Below are 27,342 nucleotides of genomic sequence, written 5' to 3'. Positions count from 1 at the left end.
CTCCGAGTTTGATGGTTCTGAGAAGAGCTGGGCAATGCTCTCTCTGGTCGACACATTATCAAGCCAAGAATAAAGGATTTGAAATCATTTCCCAACCATTAAATTAATGGAACTATTCTTCTTGTGAGTGCACATTTAGTGAAGTTGAAAGGCAACCACTTTCTACACACAATGTACTCTCGGAGCACATTTTTGATACAACTTTTAGTTACTTGATTTGAACACGGATCATCCCATAAGCCCGCTTTATACCGTTGAGGACGAGACAAGGGGATTCATGTGCGCATTGGCAATTCCAGCGCATCTCTCTCGACTAATTGGACCATGATGGCAGTCGATACACGGCTCTTTAGCCGTCAATGAGGGCGTCCGCACGAATCGCACACCTACCGGCACGCTGGTCTTGCAGTTCAGCCTAGAACCCCGTTTATGTTTGTGGTATGTAGGGGCTTCCGCAGGTAAACTGCACTACAAACGAAGCGTAACGTTGCCATTTCGATTTATCTTATACGAATGCGCCATAATGAAGTTACTATCCCCCCCCCCAGAAGCACTCAATATAGGCGGGCAATGTGGACGCCGACTATTTCTTTCCAGCCTTGGACCGAGTGACAGTAATCGCTTCAGCGACACGCTGCTTGTGGATGCATAGAGAGCTACGCGCAGAATATTTGAGGGCGCCTGCTTCGTGGCCATGCTGCCGCAGCATCGCTGTTCCCCAATTCTGAAGTTCTCACCGAGTACTTTGGGCTACAAAGATCGAGAAATTTCAAATGGGACTTCGACAAGTGTAAAGGCAAATCATCGGATCTGGCACCAACTACACGGTGAGGAGCTGTCTGACTCACTTTTCGCGTTGGTTTGTTCGCCGTGATTTTGGGGTCTTGGAATCTGAGACGCTCCGGCCGACAGAGGATCAGATGCAATGAAGTCTATTGCATTTGTAATCCAATTTCAAGATCTCCCCAATCATGCCAATCTGTCGATTAATTACCTCTGGATGCAGTTGAGCCTCAAATCTGCGACTTTGGCGGCGACTTCCCAATTCGACCCCCCCCCCCCCTCATCATTATGAACAGCAGTCTGAAAGTTATGGCGCCGGGCCTTGAATAGAACTTATGGTTATGTGACCAAATGTGCCAAGGTCGGCGCAGGGTGGATGTTTAATCAAGCTAACATACTTGGTTTCATAATCTGTAAGGTCAACATAATCTCGGTCAAACTAAAAGTTTCGAGACAGTTTTCAAGCTACATTTCAGGCGATTCAGATTTTTCTGTCGTCGTTGAGTGATGCGCGCATAAGACCTGAAGTCAGTGCACGAGTAGTGACAAAACTGACAAAGTCTTGGCTGTCTGATCAACGGGCGAAACACCTGTTGCTTCAGTCAATGTTTGGTCCATGCTGTGGGTATAGGTTACTCCATTCGCTATCATATATCGTTGACAGCAAACGCTGTGAGACTATTACTTCGACTGATTTGGATGCTGTCATCCTATTTATTATTGTATAGAGAATACGAAAAGCGATGGCTCACTTACTTGTCCTTGGCGCATCGGGGGTTTCTGGGTGGGCAGCTATGCACCAGGCGACAACATATCCAACGCCGACAACATTTGAGAAAATTACTGGAACGACCAACAGACCTGTAACAAAGGAACAAGCCCTTCTTCCGGCCGATGAACGCCGCGTCAGGCTTATCAGCGGCATTGATTTTACTAAGCCAGTGGAAGAAGTCAAGACCCTATTAAGAGAGAGAATACGAGACATCAATACTGTCACTCATGTTATATATGCCGGTAAGTTGGGCTCGAAGAGAAGAATCTGAAGATGATGAGCTTTGTATGGTCATCAGGCTGTCAGTTCCCAAATCATTCGAGCGGCCCTTTGACTAACAGCACCCGGGCAGCATATAGAGTGCCCCCAGAAAAGGGGCCGATGCCCCTCCGCGCCGCAAATGACGCCTTGCTAGAGACTTCAATCACTGCTATAACAGCGCTGGCACCGCGAATTCGCTCCGTGATCTTGCAAACCGGCGGCAAGGCTTATGGGCTGCTGTTCTCTGAGCACATCGACCTGAAGCCCCCCTTTCACGATTCGCAGCCTCGAGTGCCATCACCATGGGGAGACGAGATTTTCTACTATTCCCAGGTGGATATCCTCAAGCGCCTGTCCTCGGACGCCGGCCACTCATGGACATTCACTGAGGTCCGCCCGGATACCATCATCGGCTTTGTGCCAGGCACGAACGCCATGAACGTCGCTCAAGGGCTAGGCTTCTACCTGACTTTGTTTCGGGAGGTGCACGGCGCGGGTGCGCGTTGCGCATACCCCGGCACAGCCGCAGGGTACCGGTCGCTGCACACCGACTCGAGCCAAGACATCATTGCCAAGATGGAAATATTTGCCGCGCTGGAGCCAGAAAAGTGCGGTGGAGGACGCGCATTCAATGTCGCTGATGGTGAGGTGGTGACATGGGCCGACATCTGGGGTGGGATCTGCGCATACTTTGGTTTGGAAGGGGTGCCGCCGACCGAGGACACCGCAACGGCGGGCGATTTCGTGAAGCAGCATGTAGATCGTTGGCCGGGCCTGATCGAGCGAGAGAAACTTGAGTCGATGGATATCTTGGCGCACAACTGGTGGTTCGTGGAGCGCATCCTGCAAATTCCATTTGACAGACAATTCGACTTGAGTAGCGCAAGGGAGGTGGGCTTCAAAGAGACCATCGACACTACACGGGGATACACACTCGTCTTCGATCGGATGAGGCAGGCAAAGATGATTCCGTAGCTTGCATGACATAGATGGGTCATATCATACCTTGAAAAATTTGAGAGTATTTGCAAACTTTGAGAATTGGTTCGCATTGCCTGCGGACCACTTGAAAGCAGGACTAACGAGATCGAACTTAATGGGTGTCAGCTACGCATCATGTCTTCGATAGCCGGTATCAATAGGTCTTCACACCGATTGAGTTCTTGAGTTGGGAGCTGGAAAATCGGTTACATCTCCTTGCCCTCAATTTCAGCGGTCCTGGCCGCAAGGATCCATTTGAAATCGACCCTTTATCTGATCTGTGATGAGATATTGAAGACTCCTGACGAGCTGGTCGAGCGTTATGTTGAGCAGAATGCGAGGAACTGCCATAGAGCCTAATCTGATTTTGAAAACCGCAGGTCGGGCTCGAATGGGCTGTCGACCGTTGAGGAGAAGTTCCGCACCGTTGTGGACGAGCCATTCATCAGTTTTGAGGAGCGCTCTCAATACCTCGAGAGTATTGGGGCTTCCCTAGGCGCCACATTCGATGAACCGATGAGTGAGCAGACGCCGGGATCCTTTCAGCTCGACGTGGGAGTCAGTTCCGCACTCGAGCAGTAGGAGGGGTTGATTCAATTCAGCATCTAAGACCTGTGCGTGCTGCAGTCGTTCCGTGAGGACATGACCGCCCGCTTCGGTGGTCTGAATGTAGTTTAGGAGGGGGTTCTTGTCATGGGTCTGATAAAGATGCTACTTTAGAGTAAAATTCTAGTGGGCTGGCTGAGCGATTAGGCCTGGGCTTTCTCTTTTTTTTTTTTGAAAGGGGGGGGGGGAGGGGACGGGGAAGTTAGCGGCCCTGGGACCGAGATAGGGCAACTGGGGCGCGGCCAACTGGCCTACAGGCTAAAATTAGTACCAGGCGAAATTATACTATTTCTTATTCTGTAACTAATCTGAACGGAGAAAAAGCACTTGCGTTGTTTCGGTGTACCTCACCTGCCCAGTAATCATATGGCATGTACGGTGCTGTTGAAGATACTTAGGTACTCGGGATGCCCTTGAGATATTGCTTCTGGATTCCAAATTCGGCCAGGCTGGCAGGCATCAGCATGGACGGACATTAAAACCGATGGGATATGGTCAAATCCGCATGCTCCTGCATATCCTCCATGGGTCGGAAATTTACAGGCTGTCCCGCGGCGAGGATCTCTCTGGTACCGAAACGGTTAGATGTCACGCCAGGAACACATACTACGTGATTGATGTCCCTACCCGTCTCGATATCAGTCAGAGAAGAGATTTTACGGGGATATCCCATGGTTTCAAGGAGCCAGGAGCACAATGAATAGCATGAAAGCAGTTTGGAAAGAACATGGGTACGGTTTTGTTGAGAGCTGTGCCGCGCGGATGCGACGACGCTCGAGCATTTCTGACCACCACCGCGGCAAGAATAGGCCATTTCGCGAATTTAAGGTTTTATAGTCTAGAAATGAAAAGGACTAGCCAAGCCGTAGAGTATTTGCTACCAATATCATTGAGTGACCACAGGAGGTAGGCGTGAGACACTAGTGGTGAGCACGTCCACACTCAGGTACTGTGGAGAAGTATCTGGAGCAAAGCCTGACTCAGTACGTAAGACTTGAAGGTGCAATATTTCCCTTGCTACGCTAGCAGGATGTGGTCGTCCTTTCAAACCAGCCTATTCGAAGTTTCTAAGTACAAATGAATGGACATGCAAGTCGTTCGAAGCCGCCTGCCGCAAACGTCCACCCAATTGAGGGCTGGAAATCACGCAACCATAATCTGAGCACTACGGAGATAATAGCGGATTCACAATGGTAAAAACGAAGAATGGTACAGTGGTGTAGACAGCCCTGAGACCACGCACCCCCCCCCCCCCAACCCCAACATTGAGAAACCACCCTTCTTCCCGTTTGAGATTCATACATATTTGGCTTAAAAAGCATAGTATCTCAAGATACAATATTTCCTCGGTTTTCTTTCATATATAGAGGAAAAAGCTGGCTAAGACAAAGGCATATGTGTGAGAGAATCGCTGGTAGGCCGCGCCCAAGTTCCCAGAGATCCAACCTGTACAGATTTTTGGCTGCAGGCCGTATGTACCATACCGCTCTACCATCCGCGTTTTTCACTGAGATTATCCATTATCATCAACATTGGCGAAGATACGTACACTTACTTGGAAACAGGTAAACAGTTACTCGGGGGGGGGGGTGTGTTTATCGATTGGAAGGGGACGGAACTTTGTGATCCATGTGATCTGCACGTTATACACTTCGTCCGGGGGACAACACCTGCCGAGTATCTCCACATTTCATGATCGACAATAGTTCCTAGGGGGGACAATGAACCAAGAACCGCATGGCTCCGCAGCACGCCAAGGTGGCGGTTCCAGAGGCGAGGGGGTTCCAGCAAGATCAGTGGCTAGGATGAGAGCGATTGGCTTTATGTCCCCCCATAAACCCTGTCAAGCGTACACGAGGGTGTCAAAAGTTCCTTAGACTGCATAATCTAAAGGCTATCGGGACTCACGGGATGGGCAAATCAGGGGTTGGTGTGTGACAGGCTGCTGGACCAGCACATACGGAAGTGCCTACTAAGGTAAACAACACTCGACGCGTCTTTGACGCGGCCACATGCGACATCTCCCCGGTGCCGAACCCCAGCCTCACACAAATCCAAGTTGTAGCTCGTCCGAGGCAAGCCAGCAGTTCTATGGGCTCTCCCGAATGGATGCGTCACGTCTCACATGAACATCTGGCGCTCGCTACCTTGTCCCCTGAAAGCCATCCCCTCCCAGGGAAATTGCATTAGCATGCTCCTGCAGGTGAAAATTCTGCTAGAACTTCTGTCCTGGAGCGATATCATCCCAGATAATGGTACTTCAAGCTGTCTGTGGTACCACACCTCGTCCGATCTTGACAGGGGGCCGTGAGTTGTTCCCCCGACGCAACTACCCACGTGTGAAGGACAGTGCGCCGAACCAGGCTCAGGGAAATTGTCAAATAATGTTTGCCTTGGTTCAGGTCTTGGGCCAGGCTGAGCCCTGAGGCTACTGTCATCGAAGGCCGAGCACGCATGCCTGCTATGATTCTCTATGGCCGGAAGCCTGTATCTCACAGTCTATGCAGCCAGTCAAACGGCGATTGCCTCGTCCACCCATGCACCTGTGTTTTATCAGTCTTGCGTCTGCAGGAAAAGAGCTATGTAACGCCGAGATGCAATGCCTATTCATCTGCTGGTGCTGATGAAGACTCCAGGGTTACCGCATGTAGCCCTTGCTCAGGCGTCCGAGCTTGAACGGCTGAGAGAGATGGTTGGATGGCACAAAAGTGCCCGGAGGTATCATGCACATTCTTCACCTGGGCAAGGTCTAGGCCCGTCGCGCTGCATGGGCTTTGGTCGCCGCGATCCAGCAGGGTGTCCGTTTTGTACATGGGGGAGCTGGAATCAGTGGTTGACATTTCTCACAAGGATGTTTCAGGCATTGTGGAATCGAATGGAATTTTCGAACTCACGGGTTTGTCTACAATGTCAAGATCGTTTTGCAGGACTGCCAGTGTGGTATGGGCTATCTGCGAATGGTCTGGAGCCGCAGACCGCAAGCTCTAAGTATAAAAGCTGCTGAAAGACTCTTCGTACAGACTGTGGACTTCGAAAGACATCACAATTCATCAAAAGAAACCTCTAATACACATACATAAACTCCCACACATTCGGACATTCCATTTACAATACTTGAGCACCGAAGATGGTCCAAACCGAGCTCTTGGGGACGTTGCCCACCGAACAGAAGGTCACCATCGTCATCAAGCCCAAGCCACCGCGTAAGAATGAGGCCAAGATTTAAAATACGGCCCCGCTGGCACAGCCTGGAGGCAATGGTTGAACTAGCAACGGAAAGTCTGGTGCTTGAATGCACGTGCAAGTCGGCCATTGACACCTCGCTCTTGAGGACGAATGTAAGTGAGGGCATCGCTTCTGGTCTCAGTCTAACTTTCGAGCAATTGAAATCTTCACAAAGACAGAAGAGAAACTAACTCCACACTTCCAGGGGTTTTGCGTAGAGTACTGTCTAGTCAGTAGTGCTGCTCAGTGCGTGGTGCTGCTCAATGTCGTGGATATGAGGCCACGTGAACAGGGGCTTGATCGTGAGTACCACTCAACTGCTCATTGGTGGAGTGGCTCAGATCAATTCAAGGATTTAAAGATGAGTAGTTTGGACAACTTTTGGGGTTCAAAGTATACTTAGATTTCTCATGCGGCCATTGGATAGATAGCTACAGAATTGAGGCATACTGCCCCTCACCGCATATCTGTGCGCGCCTCTGAAGACCTCCACATACCGTCCCAGGTGCTGCTGTGCTTGCCGAAGACTTGGGATTCGTCATGGCGGCTCGGGTCGTCCTGCACATGCGCTAAGGATCTGCTGGACACCATCACAGCTGCACATCGGCGGCAGCACCCAATGAGTCGTGAAGGCGGTGTCTTTCATTGCATATTTGGGGGCCGACAGTATGCCAATCGACATTAGAGTCTTGCACCGATGACGCCCGACTCCTATAGTATTTCCGCACATCCAGCCTTCAAAGTGGTGTTCAGATGCGCTCGTTCACTATCGTCGAGACTCTTGGTATGGGCGGCGAAGATATCCCATTCGTTGGGTGGGTAACGCCCGACATCAGTAGAGCGGCCGGCTGGTCGCTGATCACGGCTCGTGGCAGTCTTTTGCATGGTCATGGGAGCCTCGAGGCATTCACAACGGCCACCACGAGGCGCACCAGACAATGTGAGATGACGATCTGCCGCGGCATTGAGTCCCGCGGGGTGGTATGAGTCCTCCGTATAAAGCTGACGTGCTGCCCCACCCTCGCTGCTTCAACAGTCGGCGTGAGACCCCTACACGCCATCCGGCTCCAATTGCTCTGCGAATGTGCGCCTGAATATGTCAGGAGCATCTATCGACCTTGACGAGTTGGAAAGGGGCAATCAGGCACCCTCGGTCGTGCATGAGGCAGTGACACGTCAGACTGGTCAGAACGACAGCAGCGGCAGCAATTTGGAAGGTTCGGCTTCGACAACAGCTTCTCGTGAGGCTGTTGAGGATGATATAGCTCCTGGTCAGTAACATTAGCTGATGAGAACCCCCGTGACGAGGCTGATGCCATCCTCCAGAGCATGACGTGGGGCAGGTAGGGCTTGCTCGATTGAAGTCCAAGGACCCTCAATTCAACTTCTATCCCCTCTTTGAGAACGAGAGGGCGATGGTACTGGACTCATCTGTTCTGGAAATACATAACCTCTCGAGGAAGATGCACCGCCTTAGAAAGAGCATCAAGGCAAAGCACGGTGTCGAGCCCCGCGGCTTGGGCCGAAGACAACGAGGCCGCAAAAGATGGGAGATGATGTCAAAGAAAATGAGGGACAAGTTGAAAGAATTTGGTATACCACCAAGCACCGCACTTACAAAGATTTCGTCCTCCACACTCGAGAATATTGACTGAATCCTGTCCTAGATGCCGGGTTTGTCACTTGGAAGGCTATAGACGAATGCGCTCGTCCACATCCGGGGGCTCTCGAGATGCTGCATCACTGGATTGAAAAGCAACCAGATCAACAGTGGGGGATGTACAACGTGCAAGATGTAGATCTCTTTCGCCTGCTTGGGCCCGAGAGGGGACCGATAGAGCGGTTCGTTCACGAGTATGTGCCGGCGACGGATCTGGCCGAGTCTGTTCTTGTGAGTAGTCAAACCTACAAAAGAGGTGCGACACAAGACTTCCTACTGACCGAGGTGAAGCGGCCCTTCCGGGCTCGTAGTTCAGAGGATACGAAGTTGATGTATCGTGCGTACCTCGAGAGTACGCTTCAGCGAATCGCCACAGCGGTTGCACTGCTCCTCACATGTGTCTTTCTGCTCATGCCCTTGGCTGTCTTGGCCTACTTCGGTGCGAATACCACTATCAGTGTTTCCCTGGTGTTGACAATGGCTTTGTTAGTTTTTTTTCTAGCTGAAGCCATGGAGAAGAGGGAAGGTCGTCGGTTGCTGCTTGCCTGTGGATACCTTGCCGTTATGGGCATGTTTCTTGCACAGAACTCCTAGTTCCCTGTCTCGACTATCTTGACGGATCCAAGAGGCGATATGGAAGCACCAGGCCTCTCTTTCGAAGAAGGATATGTGGAATAAAGAGTCAAGATTGAACAAACTTCTGTATCGCGATGGGTGTCGGAACAGACGCACAGGCAGCATGGCCCGGGGTGAAGCGAAGAAAGAGGACGAGGCTCTCAGCCAATCTGCGAAGAGACGAAGAAATGAGGGGGTTGGCACGCACGGATTTCGAAGGGCACCTGTTGCTCAAGCAACAATCTTTCGCTTTCCGTGCTGATGCCTGGATCTGCATTTCTTTTGGGGGCCATTTCCCCCCCTGGACCAGCGGAAATTTGAGACGGTACCTCCCAACTTACTGCAGTTTCAGTAGGTGATGCCACTGTTTATCTCGTCAATACGTCCGTTCCGTGAACCGTCCCAGTTTCAAGGCACGCTACAGGATATGTGAATGCCAAGAAGCTAGTACCAGCATAGAGACTTATTACACTTGCCTGCGTCTCTCTGCGGCGCAGGTTGGTGGACCGTCAGTGGAAATCTCGTGCGCCAGGGCTTTCCTGCAGAACCGCAGGGCTTTCACAGGTGCGTACGCTGGAGCAGCGAGAGTGTGTGCACCTAACGCTGGGCCCACAGCGTATGCCAACAGGGCATCCGGAACTGATGGGGGTGCCCAGTTGGGTTCACATTTTTAGTTCTCTCCTTTGGCTTGATTCTACAGTGACAGAGCCAACCGAAGTTGGGGCGTCGACCATGACAGTAGCACCACAGTAGCGCCACTACCGATCAGTTGACATATCATCGAATCACTGAGGCTTCGACGCCTAAATTCACGTCAGCAAGAAGTCAAATTAGACCATACTGAGTCATACACTTGTTTTCAGACGACAAATCGTGTCGATCCTCGTTTCCAGCCAACTTGGCGTGGCTGCCTACCAACTGTGCCTGTCATGGCTGGGGCTGGCAAGGCTGTGGCGGGACATAGAAAAGATGCCGTCAAGCAGAGGCGTCGAAATATTGTTATTTTTGACCATGCCGTGGCATGTATAGCCTTGTTCTTAGAGATCCAGTCGCTGACAAAAGCAACGAACCCTGGAGCGTATTTAATTATCTGAAGTAAACTGGTGCCGGTCATTTGCGAGCTTTTCGTCCATGGTTCACGCACAGGCACCGTCACGTTTTATCCAGCCCGTCCCAGGCACCCTGGTCGGAACCTGCATATTTAACGGTGTGGCCTGCCGTTCAATCCTTTGCTTGTACATGGTTACCACTGCCCCTCAGCCCTAATGAGCCGCGCTCGAACCCATCCCTCGATCCCACGCGGCAATGACCCGAGCGAATTTCTATATCTCGTGGGCTACGGCTGTTTAAATTATTACACTGTGACTCTTATTTGAGACCCTTATTTACGATGGTTTCCAGACGCAGTTCCGACGACATGTGGTCCAGGCCGCTTACCTACCGCCCGCCCCCTGTTGAAGCCGCGACCGCTCCCGGGTGAAACGGGGGACTGAAGACAACATATAGACCCGACAGAGCCGCACTTTTCAGGAACTGGCGGGCTGGACAGCACAGTATCTTTGAAGCCTGAGCGTCACACAGCACCCTGCCCGTAAGCTGCCCGCAAATACCAATCGCTGCGATGAAACCAAAGCTAGGCAGGGTTGCTGATGGCGTCCGGGACAAATTTAGGCATGTAGAAGCGTAGACTAACATCGTTTCTCGCCTTGTCTTAGCGCCTTGGCGCTGGTCCTCAACAACACAAAAAGTCTACAGTATACCTGAAGGCTCACCTTCGCAAAGGGTTGCGGCTTGTGGTCAGTCTTGTTGAACATGTCATCTCAATGGTCACGGCAGCAGGGCAGATCGGCCTGGAATCGATGCCGGACGTACCTCCCGCCTGTCCTGTGGCGGTGATCAATCGCCGTCTTTCCGATCCGGATATTCGGCACTGTGCCGCCATGGTTCAAGTATTTCATCATCTTCTGTATTGCCTTCATGCCTGTCGGCGCCATCTTGGCCAACGTTTCCACCTTTACGGATATTGATCCGCTGGAGGCGTGGTGGAACGCTACTGCGAGCTATCGCTACCGTTTCAGTCCCACTGCCCAGTACTACACTGCCGTGGGAATCTATTGGCAGGCGGCCACATCGGATCTCGCCTTGTACACGTGTAAGAGTTTACATTTGCCATTACTGGTCCAAGTTTGTCCCTATGTTGGTAAATGCTTACCCCTGAGTTGTTCGCAGGGCTATCCCTTCCATTACATTCATTCGAGACCTTCGGTTTGCGTTGCGTGAGAAGATAGGTCTAATTGCGCTTCTTAGCGGTTCTCCAGTGGCGTTCCTATGAGCCTGACCACCCCCCCCCCCATCACCCCCTCTTTTTGATGTGTTACTTACCGCGTATTTCCAGCTTTTAGTGCCACCCTTGCCAATCATCTTGATCGCCATGAATATCCTAGGCGAGACGGATAAGGCCGACGGCCCGACCTCTTGTGGCGTGCTATTGATCACGTCTGGCATTGAGCAAGGCCTCATGATCATTCTGGGTAGCATCTAAATGGCCCATAGAGTTCTCCAGATCGTGGTGGGAAACTTCATCCATGGACACCGGCCCTTCACTCCAGTCTGAATAGCTCAATTTGCTCACAGACTGAAGAACTGTCCGACTAGCCCCGCAGGTCCCTAAGCAATACCGGCATTGAAGTGTCTGGCGTTAAGTCCATGAACCGTCTTGACTCTACGGGCCGCTCCAGTGCACCCTCGGGGAGCTTCATGTCGTACTTGGTGACGAGAGAAATGAGGATCAACTTGATGGTGACCTCGGCCATGAAACGCCCTGGGCACGCATGCGGGCCCCCGCCGCAGTCAAATGCATCCTCGGCTGTGGACGCGAACTGGAACTTGCTCACGTCGAACCCGGCGCGGCGCCGTAGCCAGCGCTTGCCGTCGAACGTGCCGGCCTCGGTCACCAGGGCTCCTGCGGGGTCCAGGTTGTGACGCAGGTTGGGAAACGACACGACGGTGCCGGCTGGGACGTGAAGGCCGTCCTTGAACGTGTACGCGGTCACGGCGTACCGCTGGACAGTGGCTGTGATGTGTAAGTAGACACAGGTCTCTTGGGAACCCGTATCAAGGATGCAATTAGGAAGAGCAGTAGTATCAGGAAGAGGAGGAGAAGGAGGAGAAGGAGTGGTCACTTGCCTTCCTGGAATGGCTTCATGCGAAGCGTCCCCTTCATAAAAGAATCCATCATTCTGAGCTCCCCGAGCGCGTGGCGTGTCCACACGCGCGAATCCTTGAGCTCGTCTTTGGACACGCGTTCGATCTCCTCACGGATCTCAGTCAGGGCGCCGGACGTACCGAGGAGGCTGAACAGCGCCTGCAGCGCGACGAACGAGGTGCCGTGCATGGACGCGAACATGACAATGAAGATATTTTGCACGACCTCATCCGACGTGACAGCCTTGCCACCTGCGCGATAGCTGTCCATGACCCACTGGATGAAGTCGTCATGCCTCTCGGCTCTGGAGCCGGAGGACGCGAAGGCCGCTTGCCGGGCTTCGAGCACCGGGCGCACGAGTTCAGCGGCCTCCCGGCGCGCTTCGTTGACCTCGGCCACCTCCGGGTTGAGGTAGTAGGCCGTCCAATAGAGCGAGGGCCAGTACCTTTTCCGGATGGCGCCCTGAGCGGCGAGCACACGAGTAATGTACCTCATCGATATGGCAGGCCAGGCGTCACAGAGCTTGGGGCCGACCATGACGCGCGCCGACATCTGGGAGAACAGCTCCAGTATCTTTGGGTACAGCACGATTGAGGACCAGTTCGGGCAGGCCGGCATCTCTTTTTCCGCAGCTCGGAAACACAGCGACTGCATGGGCTCGATGAGCTTGTTCAATGCGCGATTGAGGTCGACCCGCGCACTGCTTTGGATCTCATCCGTTATACGAGGGCCGCCGACTTTGCTCATCGTCGAGGTCTAAACCGACCTGGTCAGAAACAGGAAGTGGGAGAGGCAGGAGAGAGAGAAAGGTGCGCGAACGTAGTTCAAAATACTAGGAAGGCTCAACTTCTCCTGCGGCGCGTTCCTGAGTTCCTCCATGTACTTGACAGGTAGGAAAACGCGCGGTCGGCTAGGGTTCAGGAAATCCCGTATGCAAAAAGGTCGACCATGTCTTATATGCTGTCAAGATGGTTGCTACATTAGTCATAGAGCTCGAGAAAGGTGACGATAAAGGCTCCTGACCGTGTCATAACCCTTGCCCACAAGGCTTGCGGCATCACTTGTGTACCGTTCTCTCGAGTTGTCACCGTCAAACTGGACAAGCGGTATGCCTGGCAGTGATTTGGCAGGTGAGACCATGTGCCAAAGGCTCCAGACCAGCCACCCAAGCGAGAAAGCGGCTGCGACGACCATTATCGGCGACGTGATGGGGGCCATATTGAGATTCTTGGTTTTTGTATCAGGGTACAACGTTGATGCTGTCCAGCTGGCGGGAGCTGGGGATAGTGAAGAACGTGCGGGGGATCATCTGCCTGGCGAGTGAAGCTCGATACAACAAAGGCTGACCAGCAGGCTCCCAGCACCAATGGCCTATTACATATCCCCTGTCAGGTAAAGATTGCTTACGCTGTGTAATCATCGAAACTTCTCACCTGCAGTGACCAATAAAATCTTGCGCAAATTAAGTCGCTATATGCACAAAGAAGCAATTGTGCTAACGTCTTTCTTTTGTATTCTCACGGATCTCGGCTTGGGTTTGTTTACTGTGCTTATCCATAACTAAGGCCTTAGAATAGTCGTCAGGTCATCTTCCACCACCAAGTACCGGGGAGGAGCAGCAGACAAAAGACCGAAGACGTCACAAATAAAACAACCGTGCCAGTATCATTTACGAGAAGGGTGGTTCACTCGACTGCAGCCACTGCCACAACGCATGTGGCACTGCTTGTTACAGTGGCTGCTTTTGGTTCCCTACAGGTAGCTGACCGGTGGGAAATGCTGTCTACCCAGCATGGAAACTATGCGATCAACCCAAACTTCTTGCACATGTTGTAGAAACTCGGCTCTGGCAGCAGAGCCAACATCCTTCTAAAAGCCTCACAGACAGAATCAGAAGCGAGGCAGTATGGACAGGCGTCCGACTTCCGGTAAACAATGAATGGCATGTATATCAGAGTGCATATATACTCACAATTGTTGTCTACAGAAATGAGTGTTGACATCCCCGCCCACCTTTTGGTACCTGCCATTGACAATATGAGACCCATAATTGCAAGACCCCCACCACAGTCGATGTAACACCAAACACTATCGCGAGAGTGAATGCTGCCGCAGTGACCCAATATGTGTGCCGTGCTGCCCGTCGCCTCTCAGCCCACCTCCCGAGAGCTGTGCTTGGGGTGGGCTCTTGTGCCTCGTCATAGAGAGCGTGCAGTCGTGAGGCCCAGTACGGATACCTCTCGTAGAGCTCGTGGCTATTTTCAAGGGGTCGGTGGTATCTGTCTGTAGCAAGCGTATTGTCGAAAGGTGCGGCAAGTCTTGGGTCCAGCGCGGTCGTCATGGTGGGCCAGCCCCATCCTGTCCAGTTGCGATGTGGTTTGATCTGGGATTTCAACCACTGCCTGTCTTTGGGCGGGAAGAGCAGCGGGTATGTCATTAGCGTCTCTGTGAGGAATTGAGATGTGAAGCAGCCTCTAATTGTGTTAGCGTACGTTGTAGCTCAACTCGAAGTTTGATGTTAGGCAGGATCTCACTGTTTCAAGCAGTCAGCTAGCCCGATCCCTGCTTCATCGTTCATCGCATTCCTTGAGAGTTCAAGATACGACGCAAGCTCGAAGATCCTCAGTTTCTTCCCCTCCAATTCAAGGTGATCGGGAAGATGTCTTGTCCAGACTATCTCCACATCGGCATAATCGGCAAGATACTTGACACGTAGCCTGGCTGGGTGAATCTGAGACGAGGCGGGCGATTGAGACTGATAGGCCGAATGTGTGGAATCTCGAAGCCTCGGTAGAGTGGACTCTATGATACTTTTCAAAGACTCTGCATCGTTCCAAACCGTAAGAGAATGCCCGGAGACTTCATTCGAGTCCATGGCTAGATCCGTCGCCAGCATGACGAGGACGGCTTTGGCAAGAGCGCGGTTGATATCGAATGTTGGCCAGAGAATGCTGTCCTTGACGCTTTGAGTCATGGTAGGAATGGCTAGTCCACTCATCAAAGTGATACTGTTGAGCTTCTGCTCCGTTGTACTTCCTGCGAGTTCTTTTTGAATCTGTCCCAAGGCCTCCTTGAGCACGCGTTTAGGGGCTTCGGCATTCTTTTTGAGCAGCCCAATAACAAACTCAATTTCCTGAATTGGGTCCAGACCTTGGACCAGACAGAACCGAAGGTATGTGCTGTATTTTCTCTCGGTATCGTCGTCCAGTTCGACTCCCCACATTGATCGAACCAAGCTCCGTGTGGTTTCCATAGTTGTACGTTAGAAGACCTCAGGAGTTGCTCTCAGGCCACCAAAAGTGTCGTGGTTGGGATTGGAAACATTTAGGCAACGAGCCTGAAGTCGCAGCCTTATATGTCCTGCAAATTCTGTGTGGTATGCATCTGTGTACAGGGAGACGACACCATCATGCAGAAGGAGGCGCATTGCAGTTTCGTAATTGGCCATGCAACCGATGCCCTGATGCGCGTAATGCCACCTACATCGCATCGCTTACTGCTGACTCTCAGCTGTCAGAAGTGATTTGGTCTTATAAGGCTGTGCCATCCTCCACCCCGCATCAGTGTTATCATGCACCTGGCTGCAATGTCTGTCATCATGGAGCAGCAAGGCACGTCGACCAGCACTGTCACCAATACACAGATCCCAGGCATACCCTCTGATGCGTCTGCATTAAACTCTCTGCGAAATGTTTTCCGGCGAAATGAAACCCAGAAGAGACCAAGATCTACACGAACAACAGAACTTCGAGGTACAGGGGACGTACCCACGCTCACGGCCATTGTACGTTCACCTAACCAAGCACGAGTGGAAATGGGAATGGACACTGACGAATCAACTCTTCTAGAGCTCTGCAGAGACGCGATCAAAGTCCCCAGATGCCAAGAAATCTACCTCTGCTGCTGCGCAGTCGAAGTCTCCAACAATTGAACGACAGGCCAACGTCGCACCGGCGGAAATGTCCGCCACGCAGTCCAAGGCCGATACTCAACCTTCCTTGTCAATACCGAACGGCATTGGGGCACACCCAGTCCCCGATCTAATAACGAAGAATCACAGAATCCGGCGAATTTTAGAAAGGGTGAACTGGACCAAATTACGCGGAGACTCCGTTGAAGAGGTGGCTACATTTCGGGAACTTGAAGACGCAGAGACTAAATTCCAAGAATTCGAGTCATTCATTAGGGCTGAGGGCAAGTATTTGGGTCTACCAGAGGGCTGCAAACCATTCGAGAGAGTTTTGATCCAGGGCAGCATGGCAGGTTCCAAACCGTGTCCTTATATACGATTCACCAATTTCCGCACGGAAGAAGATGTGCGGAGATATCATGCGGCCCTGTCCAAGAGAAAGGTCAAACACCAGTATCACCCGCCTCTACGTCTCTGCTATGAGATCCAGAGGTTGAAATACCACGCAGCGAATGCTGGTGTCCATTTCGAGGGAGATCCCGACAAAACGCTTTGCGGGAAGACTGCTATGATCGAGGATGCCGGCACCAGGCGACTTATCACCATCGGTGGAGTCATCCAAGTTGACAAGAAGCTATACGCCATGACGGCCGGACATGCTGCAACAGCCGCCGATGAATTGAAAAACACCTCAGAAACTGAGTCATCTTTTGGCCCTTACAGTGATGATGCCGAGTACGATGATGATGTAGAATCAGCACTGATATGCGGTGGACCGGGTACGAACTCGGATGCTGGGTGGCAACCTCATCGAGACAGTCATAATGATGAGCACCAGAATACGTCGGAATCTGCTGCGTTGACTTTTCATGGGTCCAGCATGTCTGGAGATGACTGGTCACTTCACCTGATTGAGGATCCTCTGCTGGCGCTGCCTAATGCATTGCCAGAAATGGATAGCGTCACAACTAGATACATGACTTATCCCGCCAGTCAGCCCTTTCCTGGTCTTGTCTGCCTTATCGCCGGTGTCAGTGGTCCTGTTGTCATCCCCATGCTCCCGGGGGTCGTAAGCTTTCCTCTACCATCAGGTAATTGGGTTAGCGCCTGGAAGGTCAGTCGTGTCTCACTGAAAATCTTCCATATTCTCTTCTTGCTGACAAAATACCAAGGTTGCACTCGATCATATACCGGTTCCAGCCTGTCCCTCACATCCGCCGTTATCTCTACAGCACGGTGATTCCGGCTCCTGGGTCGTTGATTGCACAAATGGGAACGTGTTTGGACATGTGATTGCCAGCACCGACACTACAGCATTTCTGATTCCCCTGATACACACGCTGGACTCCATTTCTCGACAGGCAAAGCTGAAGGGTGCTGAGGGGATCATTTCACTCCCACCCGCGTTCGATATGTTAGCAGACCTTGCTCACGTATATAACAATGAGTCTGAGAATAAAAGTCTGTATTACGCCAGACTATTCGCCTCACGGGCGTTGACATCCTCTACAAAGAAACAATCTCCAGCCTCAGAAGTTGCGCCAATCATCGACTCGTTCCTCAAGTCGTATGGAAACTCTTCGACGATCAGGACTATTGTTCAGAACCTACTGGTGCGGACTGGCGCCGACTTGAAGGGAAACTTAGCATCAATTTACCGCGATGAGAATAGTGAGAGTCTTTCCAAGGTCATCGAAGACAGCGCTCCTATAGAAAAGGAAGTCACAAAGGCAGCGATACGAGATCTGGCCATTGCACTTGGAAATCATCCTGAATCCTTCGGCGTTCACGAGATACCATGGGAGAGGCGCCTGCTCCTGCTTGGAGGGGAAAACCCGGAGCCAAAGGAGCAGTCGAGTCAGAATGAGCCAAGCAGCCAGTCCCGCCTGGTTCATAACATGCCTGGGGTGTCGCGGCACTCAAAATATGATGTCATCATAAGGAGCGATAATCCTATCGATGTCATGACGAAAGCTGTTCCTCCGATTCTGGGATCTCCTAAGCTTGAGCAGCATGAGAAGCACCTACCCGTGCTGCGGAAGGCGACAAATCCGCCTAGCTCTACACTGTACGATACGCACCTGCAGATGAGATCTCAATCACCACAGCCCACCGCAGCCCACCTCCCTAAGTCGAGAAAGAAGAGACTTTGTGGCATGTCTGCATTGGCTTGCGCAGGCCTATCCATCATAATTGCTGCCCTAATCGCCGCGATTAGCATTCTGGGTGCATTCCTCGGCGTCGAGATCCAAAAGAATAAAAGCCTCCAAGCACAGCTGTCAAATTTGATCGATGCTGTCCCAAGTTGCCGGACTACGGTCATTACGTCGACATGTTCAATAACAGGGACTGCGAGCACAATGGCTGCCACGAGCACAATAGCTCCCACGAGCACTACGACAAATACAACTAGCTACAGTGGACTATCAACCGGTGCTAAGGCGGGCATAGGTATTGGGTCAACCTTTGCGATTCTCGGCATCATCCCCTTGATATATTGGTGTTCCTATAGGGGTGCTGGGGGAAGGAAGGAATCGAAATAAGGCCAGTTTGAGCCGCAGGCAAAAGGCAAGGGGCGATATAAACATAAGTAACCATATACAGAATAATAATAGTTACAACACATTAGGCCCACGACTGAAATAATTTAGATAATCAGAGAATGGGCTTTTGACTATCAGATAAAAACAGTTAAATATTGAACTTTTTATTTTATTTAAGTACGCCTCTTTCATCAATTATAACGAAATCCTGGCTTCAATTATGGTTGTACTAATATAATACCGGATGCAGTTATGCCGGGAGTTATAACATAAATCTAATTAAAGTTACGGAAGGACAAATTAATATGTTGAGAGGAGCTAGAAAAGGGGGTATAGTTGAGGTGCTATTAGGTGAATATCACTAAACGTATATGAATTAAAGACGGGCAGCTGATTAAACCAGTCAGCACCTGACGGAGGTCAGCACAGGCGCAATTACCCACGTAGGTAGTGATGCATTATGAAATAAGCTTGGAGTACCGTACATAGCCCTCAACGACCAAAAGCTATCCGAGGCTGTATATTCAGCCGTGCCACTGATCTGCATACACAAGATTCAAATATCGTCGTTGACGGAAACTCGACAAATCAGCGACACCAAAACTACTACAGGATTCTGTTCCAAGGTAAATAGTGATGTAATTAACTGCAAAGCTTACGCACTCTATATTACCCATGACACGATTCCCACAATTCCTACCAATCATAGTCTTCAAAGCGCTTCCATATCCTGAAGCACCGACGGGACCTTGTGATACAGGATCTCAAGCGAACTTGGAACAACGCCGGAATGCGCCAGGTGTGTGAGCATGAGAAGCGGAGCTTGAAGTGCCAAAGGGCGCAGAGAGGTGCTAGTGCTAGAAGTAAAGAAAGCCACCAGACTCGAGCTCAATGGGCACTATGTGCAACCCTACCGTCGTGCCATACCCATCTGCTAGATGCGGGAAATGTCACTGTTGTTGCCGATTGAGTGAGATACTAAGTTCCAGCTTGATAAGTACTCAATCCCACTGAATTTATTATAGAGTAAGATTGATCATGCAACCGCCTTGTTCACCAGGAATTCGCCCACCACCTTCAGAACTCGTTCTCTAAGCCCCCCATCATCAAGATGACACATGTGACTTCCATTTGGGAAAGTGATCCAGCGTACGCGTGGGATGAGCTCAAAAAATGCCTCCTGCGAAATGTCGCGCGACGTGTCGAACTCACCATTGTAGACCAGAGTGGGAGCAGCAATCTGTGGCAGGCGTGGTATGCATGTCCAGCCGCGCAGTGAGCCGTTCAATTTCAGAACGGAGGGGCCGTACCTATGAAATAAAATCTGGAGTTAGTAGGTGCGTGTGATGAAGAATTGGATCAGGTGGAAACATGAACAAAAGGTGTGTCATCAAAAGGTACAGAGCTGTGTGGAAAGACCATTCGCGTGCAACTGTCACGCCCTCGGCACATCAGGGAAGATACATAAGGCAAGTCGTGAAGGGTCGCAGGTCCAGGATGATGCAATGTACTGGGTTTCTCTCTTGTCGGAACAATGTGGGCTTTTGCCTCTTTTTGGGCTCGGGGAAGGGGGACCGAAGTGGATGATCAACCGCAATCAACTTACATGGTGCCATACACAGTCTGATCCTCGCCAAGATGCTTCAGTGATAGCATCCATTCCTCCGGCAATGGATCCGCACGGCACACGAACGTCTTTTGAAAGACTGTCATAGCGTCGCGATAAGCCTGGCTCGTGTAGTCGGTCTCTTGCACACACTTTTTTAGCACCCTCTGCGCATCTATCGGCATTTCACTTCGACACAGCTGGATGCTCTTCTCAGAAAGGTCCATGCTGGCTAGCCCACTGGCGAGCACCAGCCTCTGCAGTCCGCGGGGCTGGCGGGCTGCGAAGGCGACAGCCAGCATGCCTCCCCAGCTCTGGCCGAGCAGATGGAATCCAGGGCCATCACGCAATTTCAGATGGTCGATGGGGTTGTCCAACTCGGCGACGAACAAGGACTCCTGCCAGAAGTCTTTGTCCCCGGCCATCTGGGGGAGATGGGTTGAAGCCCCACATCCGATTTGGTCATACAGGACTACCGGAAGGCCGTACTGTGGCCAGAGCTCTGCGAACGAGAGCAGATACTCATGACCGCCGCCGGGGCCGCCGTGAAGAAAGACCACGGGCGGGGCGCCACTTGAAAGGTCGCCAAAGACCTTGTAATAGGTTGAGCAGGGAATATCGAGATTTCCAGGTACCTTGAAGGGAATTCGGCCCTCCGCGCTAGGTGTTCTCGCCATTGACGAAAGGTGTAGTGCTGAAATAGAGAGTGTGCTAGTAAACTAGACTTAAGGGTGTGGTTGGCCTGGTGGCTTTTGATACAAGTGTAAGATCTCAGGGGCTGACGTGAAGGAAAATACTCCTTATATACTATCAACCTCTAACCTTGTATGATATAGCTGATCTGTTTGCATTAGCTTTCAGGCGTCTCGTGGGGGCCAAGTTCACTGCAGCTATGGCGACCAACAGTCCTGCAGGCTTTAGGCAACCAGCAGAGCGGATCTCAAGCCAACCCACCGAACCAACTCAGGGTGCCTTCTGCGCCGTAATGCTAGGGCGCGTTGCATCGGCAGTGCATAAGCCCTCCCTGATTGGGGTAGAGATCGACCCGCCATTATTCCAACAAGAGACCGTTGGTCATTTGTTCCCTTTTTCAACAGCGTTATCGCACATGCTTCTAGCGTTGGCTAACTTCTCAGCACTAAGCATATTGACCCTCGTATCATTTGACACCGTGTTAGGGGTAGGTGTATCTCTAATGGCTATCGATGTCCCGTCGCTGTGGTTTCTCGTTGCCTCTATCAGTCTTGATGAGGTCCTGCGGAGTATAATCGAGCAAGCTTTTATTTTCATCTTTGCGAGGCGGAGAAGACTACCAGCGAGCGACGGTCCAATGACCACAAGTGTAGGTATCAGGACTTGTGCAAGCCTGACAGACTACAGGACAAGCAATTTCATTGAAATGCTTTACAAGTACCAATTCCCGTATTATGGTAGCGTTGATGTGTTAAGGTTGATGATCAAAGTAACATAATACTCCGTTCAAGACTTTTCGCTTCGAAGTCAACTTAGCTTGTCTACAAGTGTATGCAAAATGTCAAGGTGCTTTGCTGTCCCAGAATTCGGATGGCGAAAGCACACAGAAACTGGTAGAACTAGCTTCATACTAGATCTCTCATAATCATTAAATATCCGCGAACCATGAAGGTGCGCAAGCTCTGTCCCAAGTATATGAACAATGAATAAAGTTCTGGTCAAGCCCTGCTTCGCCATAAGACGACAAGTTCCTCTAGACGGCGATGAGCCCTGGTCATTCCCAATCCTGACAGAAATTTATACAGCCCCATAACCTTCGCAGACGCCCATATCTTGTGTAGAGATCTCCCCGCCGTTGAACATGTAGGCGCCCCAGCCAGTCCACTGTGTCGCGAATTCCTTCCACGGCTTGCAGTTGCCAGGATTGATACCGAGGTCCAACCTATAAGGTGACTCGTTTTCACCCAAGTATAGGGAGACATTTGCTTGGAGGCGGTTTTCGGGCTGGTAGAATCTGTCGACCGTGCATTTTGAACCGGATGGGAATGGTCCGCCAAGGCCGCAGGAGAGTGTGTCGGTTTGTTCATTCCATTTGACACACAACCACTGGAGTTCGATATAATGGCATAAACAGCAGTCTCCATAGGCTTCTGCGACCACTTGTGAGGCGTAGAGGGTGGTAATGAGCAGAGGTAGTAATGATCGGAAATGCATTTTGTTTTAATGAGAGGTGTGTTGCGGAGAGATTGAGGTTTGCGTGGTGGGTATGCGTCGCGATCAAAAAAGGAAAGACTGAGAGGTCCAAAATCGGACGAAAGCTTAGCAAAAGAGAGTCGGGTAGAGAGCGTTGAAACGAAACGTGAGCTTGTGAGTGCAACAAGAATAAGGCATCGGGCTCTATGATATTTAACCGTATCTTCTGGCCGTTGGACTAAAGATAGCCTCGCGCTTGCAAGTTCGCGAACCCCTGCATAGCTAGTCTTGTTAATCGTGTTAATCGTGGGGTAGCATTCGAGCCTCGTTTTGCTCTATACCTTATCTCCTCCATAAATTCCCCCACAAATGTGTTTGTCCGAGACTGCCAAGCTGCTGACCTTGGAAAGTTGGGCTGAAGCTGGACTCCCCGCCAACCTTTTCCCCATAAAGATGCTATTTTGGATAAGATCATCTGCTCGGCAATCGGTCGTCTGCCGAACCAGGCTGAAGGGTTGGGTGACCTTGACGTAAACTTGTGCAACGAGAGCATGCCAAGGCCTGGTCCCTGACTGTCAGGTGCTTTGGTCCTGCAGATTCATGGCTGTTTGCATAGAAAGACGTTGACATACAGTTTAATTGGACCCACACTGCACTCTACTTTAGTTTCGTCCCAAGAAGCTCCCGTCTTGGCTTGATAATTATAGCCTCATGGTGGTCCGTGCTAGAAGTATCTTTGCATAACATCTTGGGGTGAGGGAACCTGCGGGATGACCGTTGGGGTAACAAGCAGGGAGTATAGCCTAGAAATCCTTTCCTATAGTACCTAGCTGAACAGAGGGTAGTGCATCTCGTAACAGAATTGCTGCAGGACATAGCGCCTCATCATGAGTCGTGGTCACGAACCGAGTCGAAGATCGTGGCGCCAGCACTCTGGATACCAGGGTATGTGATCCTGAGGAAATCGGGGTCTGTAATGCGGCGAAGAGGCCGATAAGGGGTAGTCAGTGTGGAGGTCGATGTTTGATATACTTCCGCCCAGACCGCGCTCCGCCCCCGAGAGCCCCGTCACCGGTATGTCGGATTTCCAAGTTCTTCGTCAATTCGACATCGATTGATATCTTTGAACATATAATCAGACGGCCGCCATTTTACATTGACTACCTCTACAGACTTCCCTACCTGAATAGACAATAATTCTCTTCTCCTTTTCTCTTTCCATCAGCATCTTGAGGCACAGTCTAACACAATGCTTCAACCTCTGATATTGGCCCTGACCTTGGCCGCAAGCGGCCTCGTCTCAGGATTTCCCCAACTTCACCGTGAATTGATCGTTCCCCGACAGGACACGACAAACACGACGGTCGGTGTTGATGACTGTCGTTGGGACAGCACAACTGGGTGAGAAGATAAATGCGTTCCGTGGAGGCATGCAAGGGTCTGATATTGTTTTTTTCTTTTTGCAGAATCCACACGGAATGTTGGGAAATTTTGAAAATGAACGACCACCTCAACGTGAGTCAACTATCCCGCGATGGACGAGGTTAGCGTCAGGATCCAAGCTCTGTCTAACATCATTGGCAATAGGATTGGTGGTCGAAGAATTCCGCAAAATGCGGTGACAAGGGCTTCTCACAATGCTACTTGGACTCGGCTGGACTGATCACTTGGAATTGCGATGTTCTGTCTCTCAGTACTTGCACTCCTCCACCCAGCGGACAAGGCGCGAAATACAATTCGTATCAAGAGTTTTATGTAAGCCACTACGTTCCCGACCGCATGTCTGCCTCGATGAATCACCTCTAACTTGCAATAGGTCATATGGAACATTTACAGTGAGCTAATACGGATGTCAATTTATTTGAAGTCGTTCGGTGCTGATATGGTGCAGCGATAAACCAATATTTTGCCAATTACCACCAAGCGCTGCTCAATGGCCAAGCTGAGGCAATGTAAGTACACCATGCTAGCAGCATGATTATGGCAACGCTGTCGCAATAAGAGACTGACGTTCTGCTCTACAGTGGAGTCGTTGGACAGATCGTGCAAACCGTTGCCCCACCCGAAGACGTTAACCCCAAAACCCCGTTGTTTGGTCCAATCTTCGGTGCTACTTTTGGGCTGTTCAGCGTGAGTACAATTCCCACTTTTCAGCAAGACGCTCACGAAACACGTGAACGAGGAAGACATCTACTGACTCAAAGAAATGCAGGCTGTTGCTACTTTGGCACCGCCAGGAGCTGGGGCATTCATTGCAGCAGCACTGATGGGTGTGGCCGGTGGCACACCAGTTGGTGTCGTGAACCTTCTCTTCCCTAAGTCGTCGAGGGACCCTGTGGCTTGGCAGGATATTTCCGCCTCTCTCTCTGGCTTTGTTGATGACTACCAAAAGAACGTCGGGGCAGCAGTCTCCCTCATTCAAAAAGACTTTGACACATTCTACGGAGTTACAAACCAGGGCGCTTTTTGTGCCCGAGTAGCAGATTCTTTACCTGACAAGACCAGCTTCATGTACCGCGAGTTGATGAAATGGACATTCAACCAGGCTGTCCAGGCTCGTGGATTCTTCTCCATTAAGAAGTAAGTCACCTCAGCCTTCTCGAACCTGGTCTCTTACCGGGACGATTTGCCTCAGTGACATCATACTCTCTCAACGCACGTTCTTGACTAACCAGATGCCCGTGCAGCCCTGGTGTCGATCCTAAAAAGCTTGAGGCAGAGACTGGCAACTTTAAGTGTGGAGACTACGATGGGTATGGAGTTTGCAAGGACAACAAGTACATCTACTTCGACGGCACAGACTCGTATGGTATGGCCAGAGCCCGAGACGTTGGTGCCGACTTCTTCCCTGGGGTTCTTCAAGTCGCCTTTGATAAGAACTGGACGACCCCTAAGGAGCTGTATGTTGACGCTCAGACTTGCGCGTTCAAAGCCGAGGAGGAACAAACCAATGCCACTGAGCTGGACACTGGATGTGCAGTAAGTCAACTTCTTGCTCTCCTTTCTCAGCCTTTGAGCTGCATGAGCATGGACCATTCCCTAACGCACTTTGGGCTTTTAGTCAAACACCCCTGTGTGTGTCGTCGACATGGGCGTCAATCTCGACACGGCTCTCAGTCAACACAATCCTGGCTCCATGTTTACCAACTGCCCCCCGATGCTAGGCTGGGGCGTTGATTACTGGAACAATAAGGCATACGTTCCATTCTCCTACCTTGGACCGCTGCTGGTGAGACAACACCCTGCCTTCGCACAATCGAAACTCTCTAACATACAAATGCACAGCACGCCAATGAAATCGTTCACAATGAGTCATGAATATAGAAATGGAATTGACATAACCCCTGTTTTATTGTTTGCACCTGAGATAAAATCTACCTTTACGAATAAAAGATTATTTTCCGAAGTCACGTCCTGGCTGTGCTGAAGCTATGGAATGCCGGCACGGAAAAACATCATCCTACTCTCACATCGCCCAGGCGCCCGAGATCTCTAGTTAAGCTTGAGGTGAACGCACCCTTGCTCCCGGATCACCCAAAAGTCACGCCAATGTTGGTCTTTTATGTCCATTGACATGCAGATGATCATCGAGCTCTTGGAATTGCGCGTGAGGGCCCGTCTTCTTGTCGCGGAAGAGCATACCACAAAACAGAGTATTGGCCATATTGAGAACGAATGGCCTGCGATCGCTTGGTTCCTCGTCTGCTTCGACTTCGGTCCCATCTTGTGCCAGATATATGTGGTGGTCTTGAGGCAGGTATCGTCCTGGATGGCGAACGTTCCACAACGCGGAATTCACGAGCATCAGACTCGCTTCGAAGATATAGAAGAATACCTCGTACCGGAGAAGAGGACTTAGTCTCCTCAGGGCCTCGATGTTCCGGAGGTCCACGCTTGTTGTGCCCGTCGCGTTCTCCACAAGCCGGTAAAGACAACGCACAAATATCAGGGTCATGCTCATGTAAAGCGTGATCAGTGTGGATCTTACTGCCCTGGCCTGCATAGGGAACCTGGATTTGATGCACCGCCGGTGGAAAGTGATGGAGAGAAAGGCGAAGACCAGAATGACAAGGATTTGGAGAGCCAGGGCGACGAGGATCAAGTTGTGCCCTGCCTTTTTCGTGGCTTCTTTCGCATTGGCATTGGATGTCAAGGATGCTCCCGCCGCATTCAGGCCTTCTATAACAACCATCAGCCCGCCAAAGAAAGAGGTAACTCGGCTTGGAGGAAGAGGCGCGGCGTAAGGCACGTAGTAGAATACACGGCCGAGAAGATGATAGTTGGCGAGTTCGAGAAATGGGCTGTCATGAATGAATTATTTTATTAGCTTATGTTATTCAAAGTCGCTCTTCTCAGAAAGTGCACTTTACTTACGGGCAAATAAGAATACAAATCTGACTCAAAATAAACATGATCAAGGGTGTCTTGTTGTTCGGGTCGAACATGTAGTTATCAGCTCCGTACTCCCGTATCGCGTAGCCCAAAGCGAACAAGAAAGCGCACAGGGGGTGCAGTCCCATTGTTCTCCAGGACTTATAGCGGCTGAAGGCAGAGCTGTTAGTTTCCAGCCAGGTCTGCAAACAACTTGAAGGAGAATGGCGAACTCACTAGCACTGCCAAAGGTGAGTAATGGCGGAAATGGCAAATACGATTATGAAAAATATGGGTGCACCCTTGTTGGGGGCATAGACATATAGGCTGCCCAGGACTAGCAAGGCGTTAGCCAATTCTCGCGGATAATGTAATGATAACGAAGAACAAAACGCTTACTAGCCTCCCCATTTTGCGCCATATTGCTTGACCAGAGCTTAGGGTCGCAACTTCTATGTACAAAACAAGATACTTTCGGTGAATTAGGTAGTAATTTATGGCTAAAATGTTGGCGTGTAGAATATCAAAAACTTGCGAATCAACAGTGACACCGTTCTCGTTCGCTCACGGGGCCGAGGCAGGAGTACCCCCAAGGAAAGCAGAGAAATGAGCAGAACAAGCAGAGTCTGTCAAAAGGC

At 50.9% G+C, this 27,342-nt stretch overlaps 10 protein-coding genes across 10 annotated transcripts; 5 read left to right on the top strand and 5 right to left on the bottom strand.

Annotated features, from left to right (window-relative positions):
* Positions 1-1,577: 1,577 nt before the first annotated feature.
* J7T55_002455 (Short chain dehydrogenase sirQ) lies at positions 1,578-3,379 on the top strand (the record flags this gene model as incomplete). The annotated part of the gene is made up of 4 exons (XM_053137529.1): positions 1,578-1,797; positions 1,908-2,707; positions 2,959-3,077; positions 3,178-3,379. 4 exons carry the CDS (start codon positions 1,578-1,580, stop codon positions 3,377-3,379), a joined length of 1,341 nt encoding a protein of 446 aa, XP_052998325.1.
* A 3,151-nt stretch (positions 3,380-6,530) lies between these two features.
* On the top strand, positions 6,531-7,201 carry J7T55_002454 (uncharacterized protein; the record flags this gene model as incomplete). The annotated part of the gene is made up of 4 exons (XM_053137528.1): positions 6,531-6,606; positions 6,674-6,741; positions 6,834-6,930; positions 7,134-7,201. The coding sequence occupies 4 exons, from the start codon at positions 6,531-6,533 to the stop codon at positions 7,199-7,201; spliced, it is 309 nt and encodes a 102-aa protein (XP_052998324.1).
* A 3,679-nt stretch (positions 7,202-10,880) lies between these two features.
* Positions 10,881-11,445, top strand: J7T55_002452 (uncharacterized protein; the record flags this gene model as incomplete). Its single annotated transcript, XM_053137526.1, has 2 exons — positions 10,881-11,055; positions 11,306-11,445. 2 exons carry the CDS (start codon positions 10,881-10,883, stop codon positions 11,443-11,445), a joined length of 315 nt encoding a protein of 104 aa, XP_052998323.1.
* A 109-nt stretch (positions 11,446-11,554) lies between these two features.
* Positions 11,555-13,326, bottom strand: J7T55_002451 (uncharacterized protein; the record flags this gene model as incomplete). The annotated part of the gene is made up of 3 exons (XM_053137525.1): positions 11,555-11,976; positions 12,222-12,864; positions 13,132-13,326. The coding sequence occupies 3 exons, from the start codon at positions 13,324-13,326 to the stop codon at positions 11,555-11,557; spliced, it is 1,260 nt and encodes a 419-aa protein (XP_052998322.1).
* A 750-nt stretch (positions 13,327-14,076) lies between these two features.
* On the bottom strand, positions 14,077-15,331 carry J7T55_002450 (uncharacterized protein; the record flags this gene model as incomplete). The annotated part of the gene is made up of 3 exons (XM_053137524.1): positions 14,077-14,131; positions 14,268-14,582; positions 14,643-15,331. The coding sequence occupies 3 exons, from the start codon at positions 15,329-15,331 to the stop codon at positions 14,077-14,079; spliced, it is 1,059 nt and encodes a 352-aa protein (XP_052998321.1).
* A 348-nt stretch (positions 15,332-15,679) lies between these two features.
* On the top strand, positions 15,680-18,431 carry J7T55_002449 (uncharacterized protein; the record flags this gene model as incomplete). Its single annotated transcript, XM_053137523.1, has 5 exons — positions 15,680-15,892; positions 15,957-17,087; positions 17,251-17,451; positions 17,533-18,258; positions 18,324-18,431. The coding sequence occupies 5 exons, from the start codon at positions 15,680-15,682 to the stop codon at positions 18,429-18,431; spliced, it is 2,379 nt and encodes a 792-aa protein (XP_052998320.1).
* A 1,166-nt stretch (positions 18,432-19,597) lies between these two features.
* Positions 19,598-20,844, bottom strand: J7T55_002448 (uncharacterized protein; the record flags this gene model as incomplete). Its single annotated transcript, XM_053137522.1, has 2 exons — positions 19,598-19,871; positions 20,168-20,844. 2 exons carry the CDS (start codon positions 20,842-20,844, stop codon positions 19,598-19,600), a joined length of 951 nt encoding a protein of 316 aa, XP_052998319.1.
* Positions 20,845-21,937: 1,093 nt separating this feature from the next.
* Positions 21,938-22,354, bottom strand: J7T55_002447 (uncharacterized protein; the record flags this gene model as incomplete). Its single annotated transcript, XM_053137521.1, has 1 exon — positions 21,938-22,354. One exon carries the CDS (start codon positions 22,352-22,354, stop codon positions 21,938-21,940), a length of 417 nt encoding a protein of 138 aa, XP_052998318.1.
* Positions 22,355-23,582: 1,228 nt separating this feature from the next.
* Positions 23,583-25,651, top strand: J7T55_002446 (uncharacterized protein; the record flags this gene model as incomplete). The annotated part of the gene is made up of 10 exons (XM_053137520.1): positions 23,583-23,734; positions 23,800-23,848; positions 23,921-24,088; positions 24,150-24,168; positions 24,225-24,285; positions 24,358-24,463; positions 24,546-24,913; positions 25,021-25,312; positions 25,395-25,562; positions 25,619-25,651. 10 exons carry the CDS (start codon positions 23,583-23,585, stop codon positions 25,649-25,651), a joined length of 1,416 nt encoding a protein of 471 aa, XP_052998317.1.
* Positions 25,652-25,874: 223 nt separating this feature from the next.
* On the bottom strand, positions 25,875-27,125 carry J7T55_002445 (RTA1 domain-containing protein; the record flags this gene model as incomplete). Its single annotated transcript, XM_053137519.1, has 4 exons — positions 25,875-26,634; positions 26,708-26,875; positions 26,942-27,041; positions 27,104-27,125. 4 exons carry the CDS (start codon positions 27,123-27,125, stop codon positions 25,875-25,877), a joined length of 1,050 nt encoding a protein of 349 aa, XP_052998316.1.
* Positions 27,126-27,342: the final 217 nt, after the last annotated feature.

Source organism: Diaporthe amygdali (assembly GCF_026229845.1).
Source record: "Diaporthe amygdali strain CAA958 chromosome Unknown NODE_3_length_2959817_cov_65_330692, whole genome shotgun sequence".
Taxonomy (NCBI): domain Eukaryota; kingdom Fungi; phylum Ascomycota; class Sordariomycetes; order Diaporthales; family Diaporthaceae; genus Diaporthe; species Diaporthe amygdali.
This window is presented reverse-complemented; position numbering and strand designations above follow the sequence as displayed.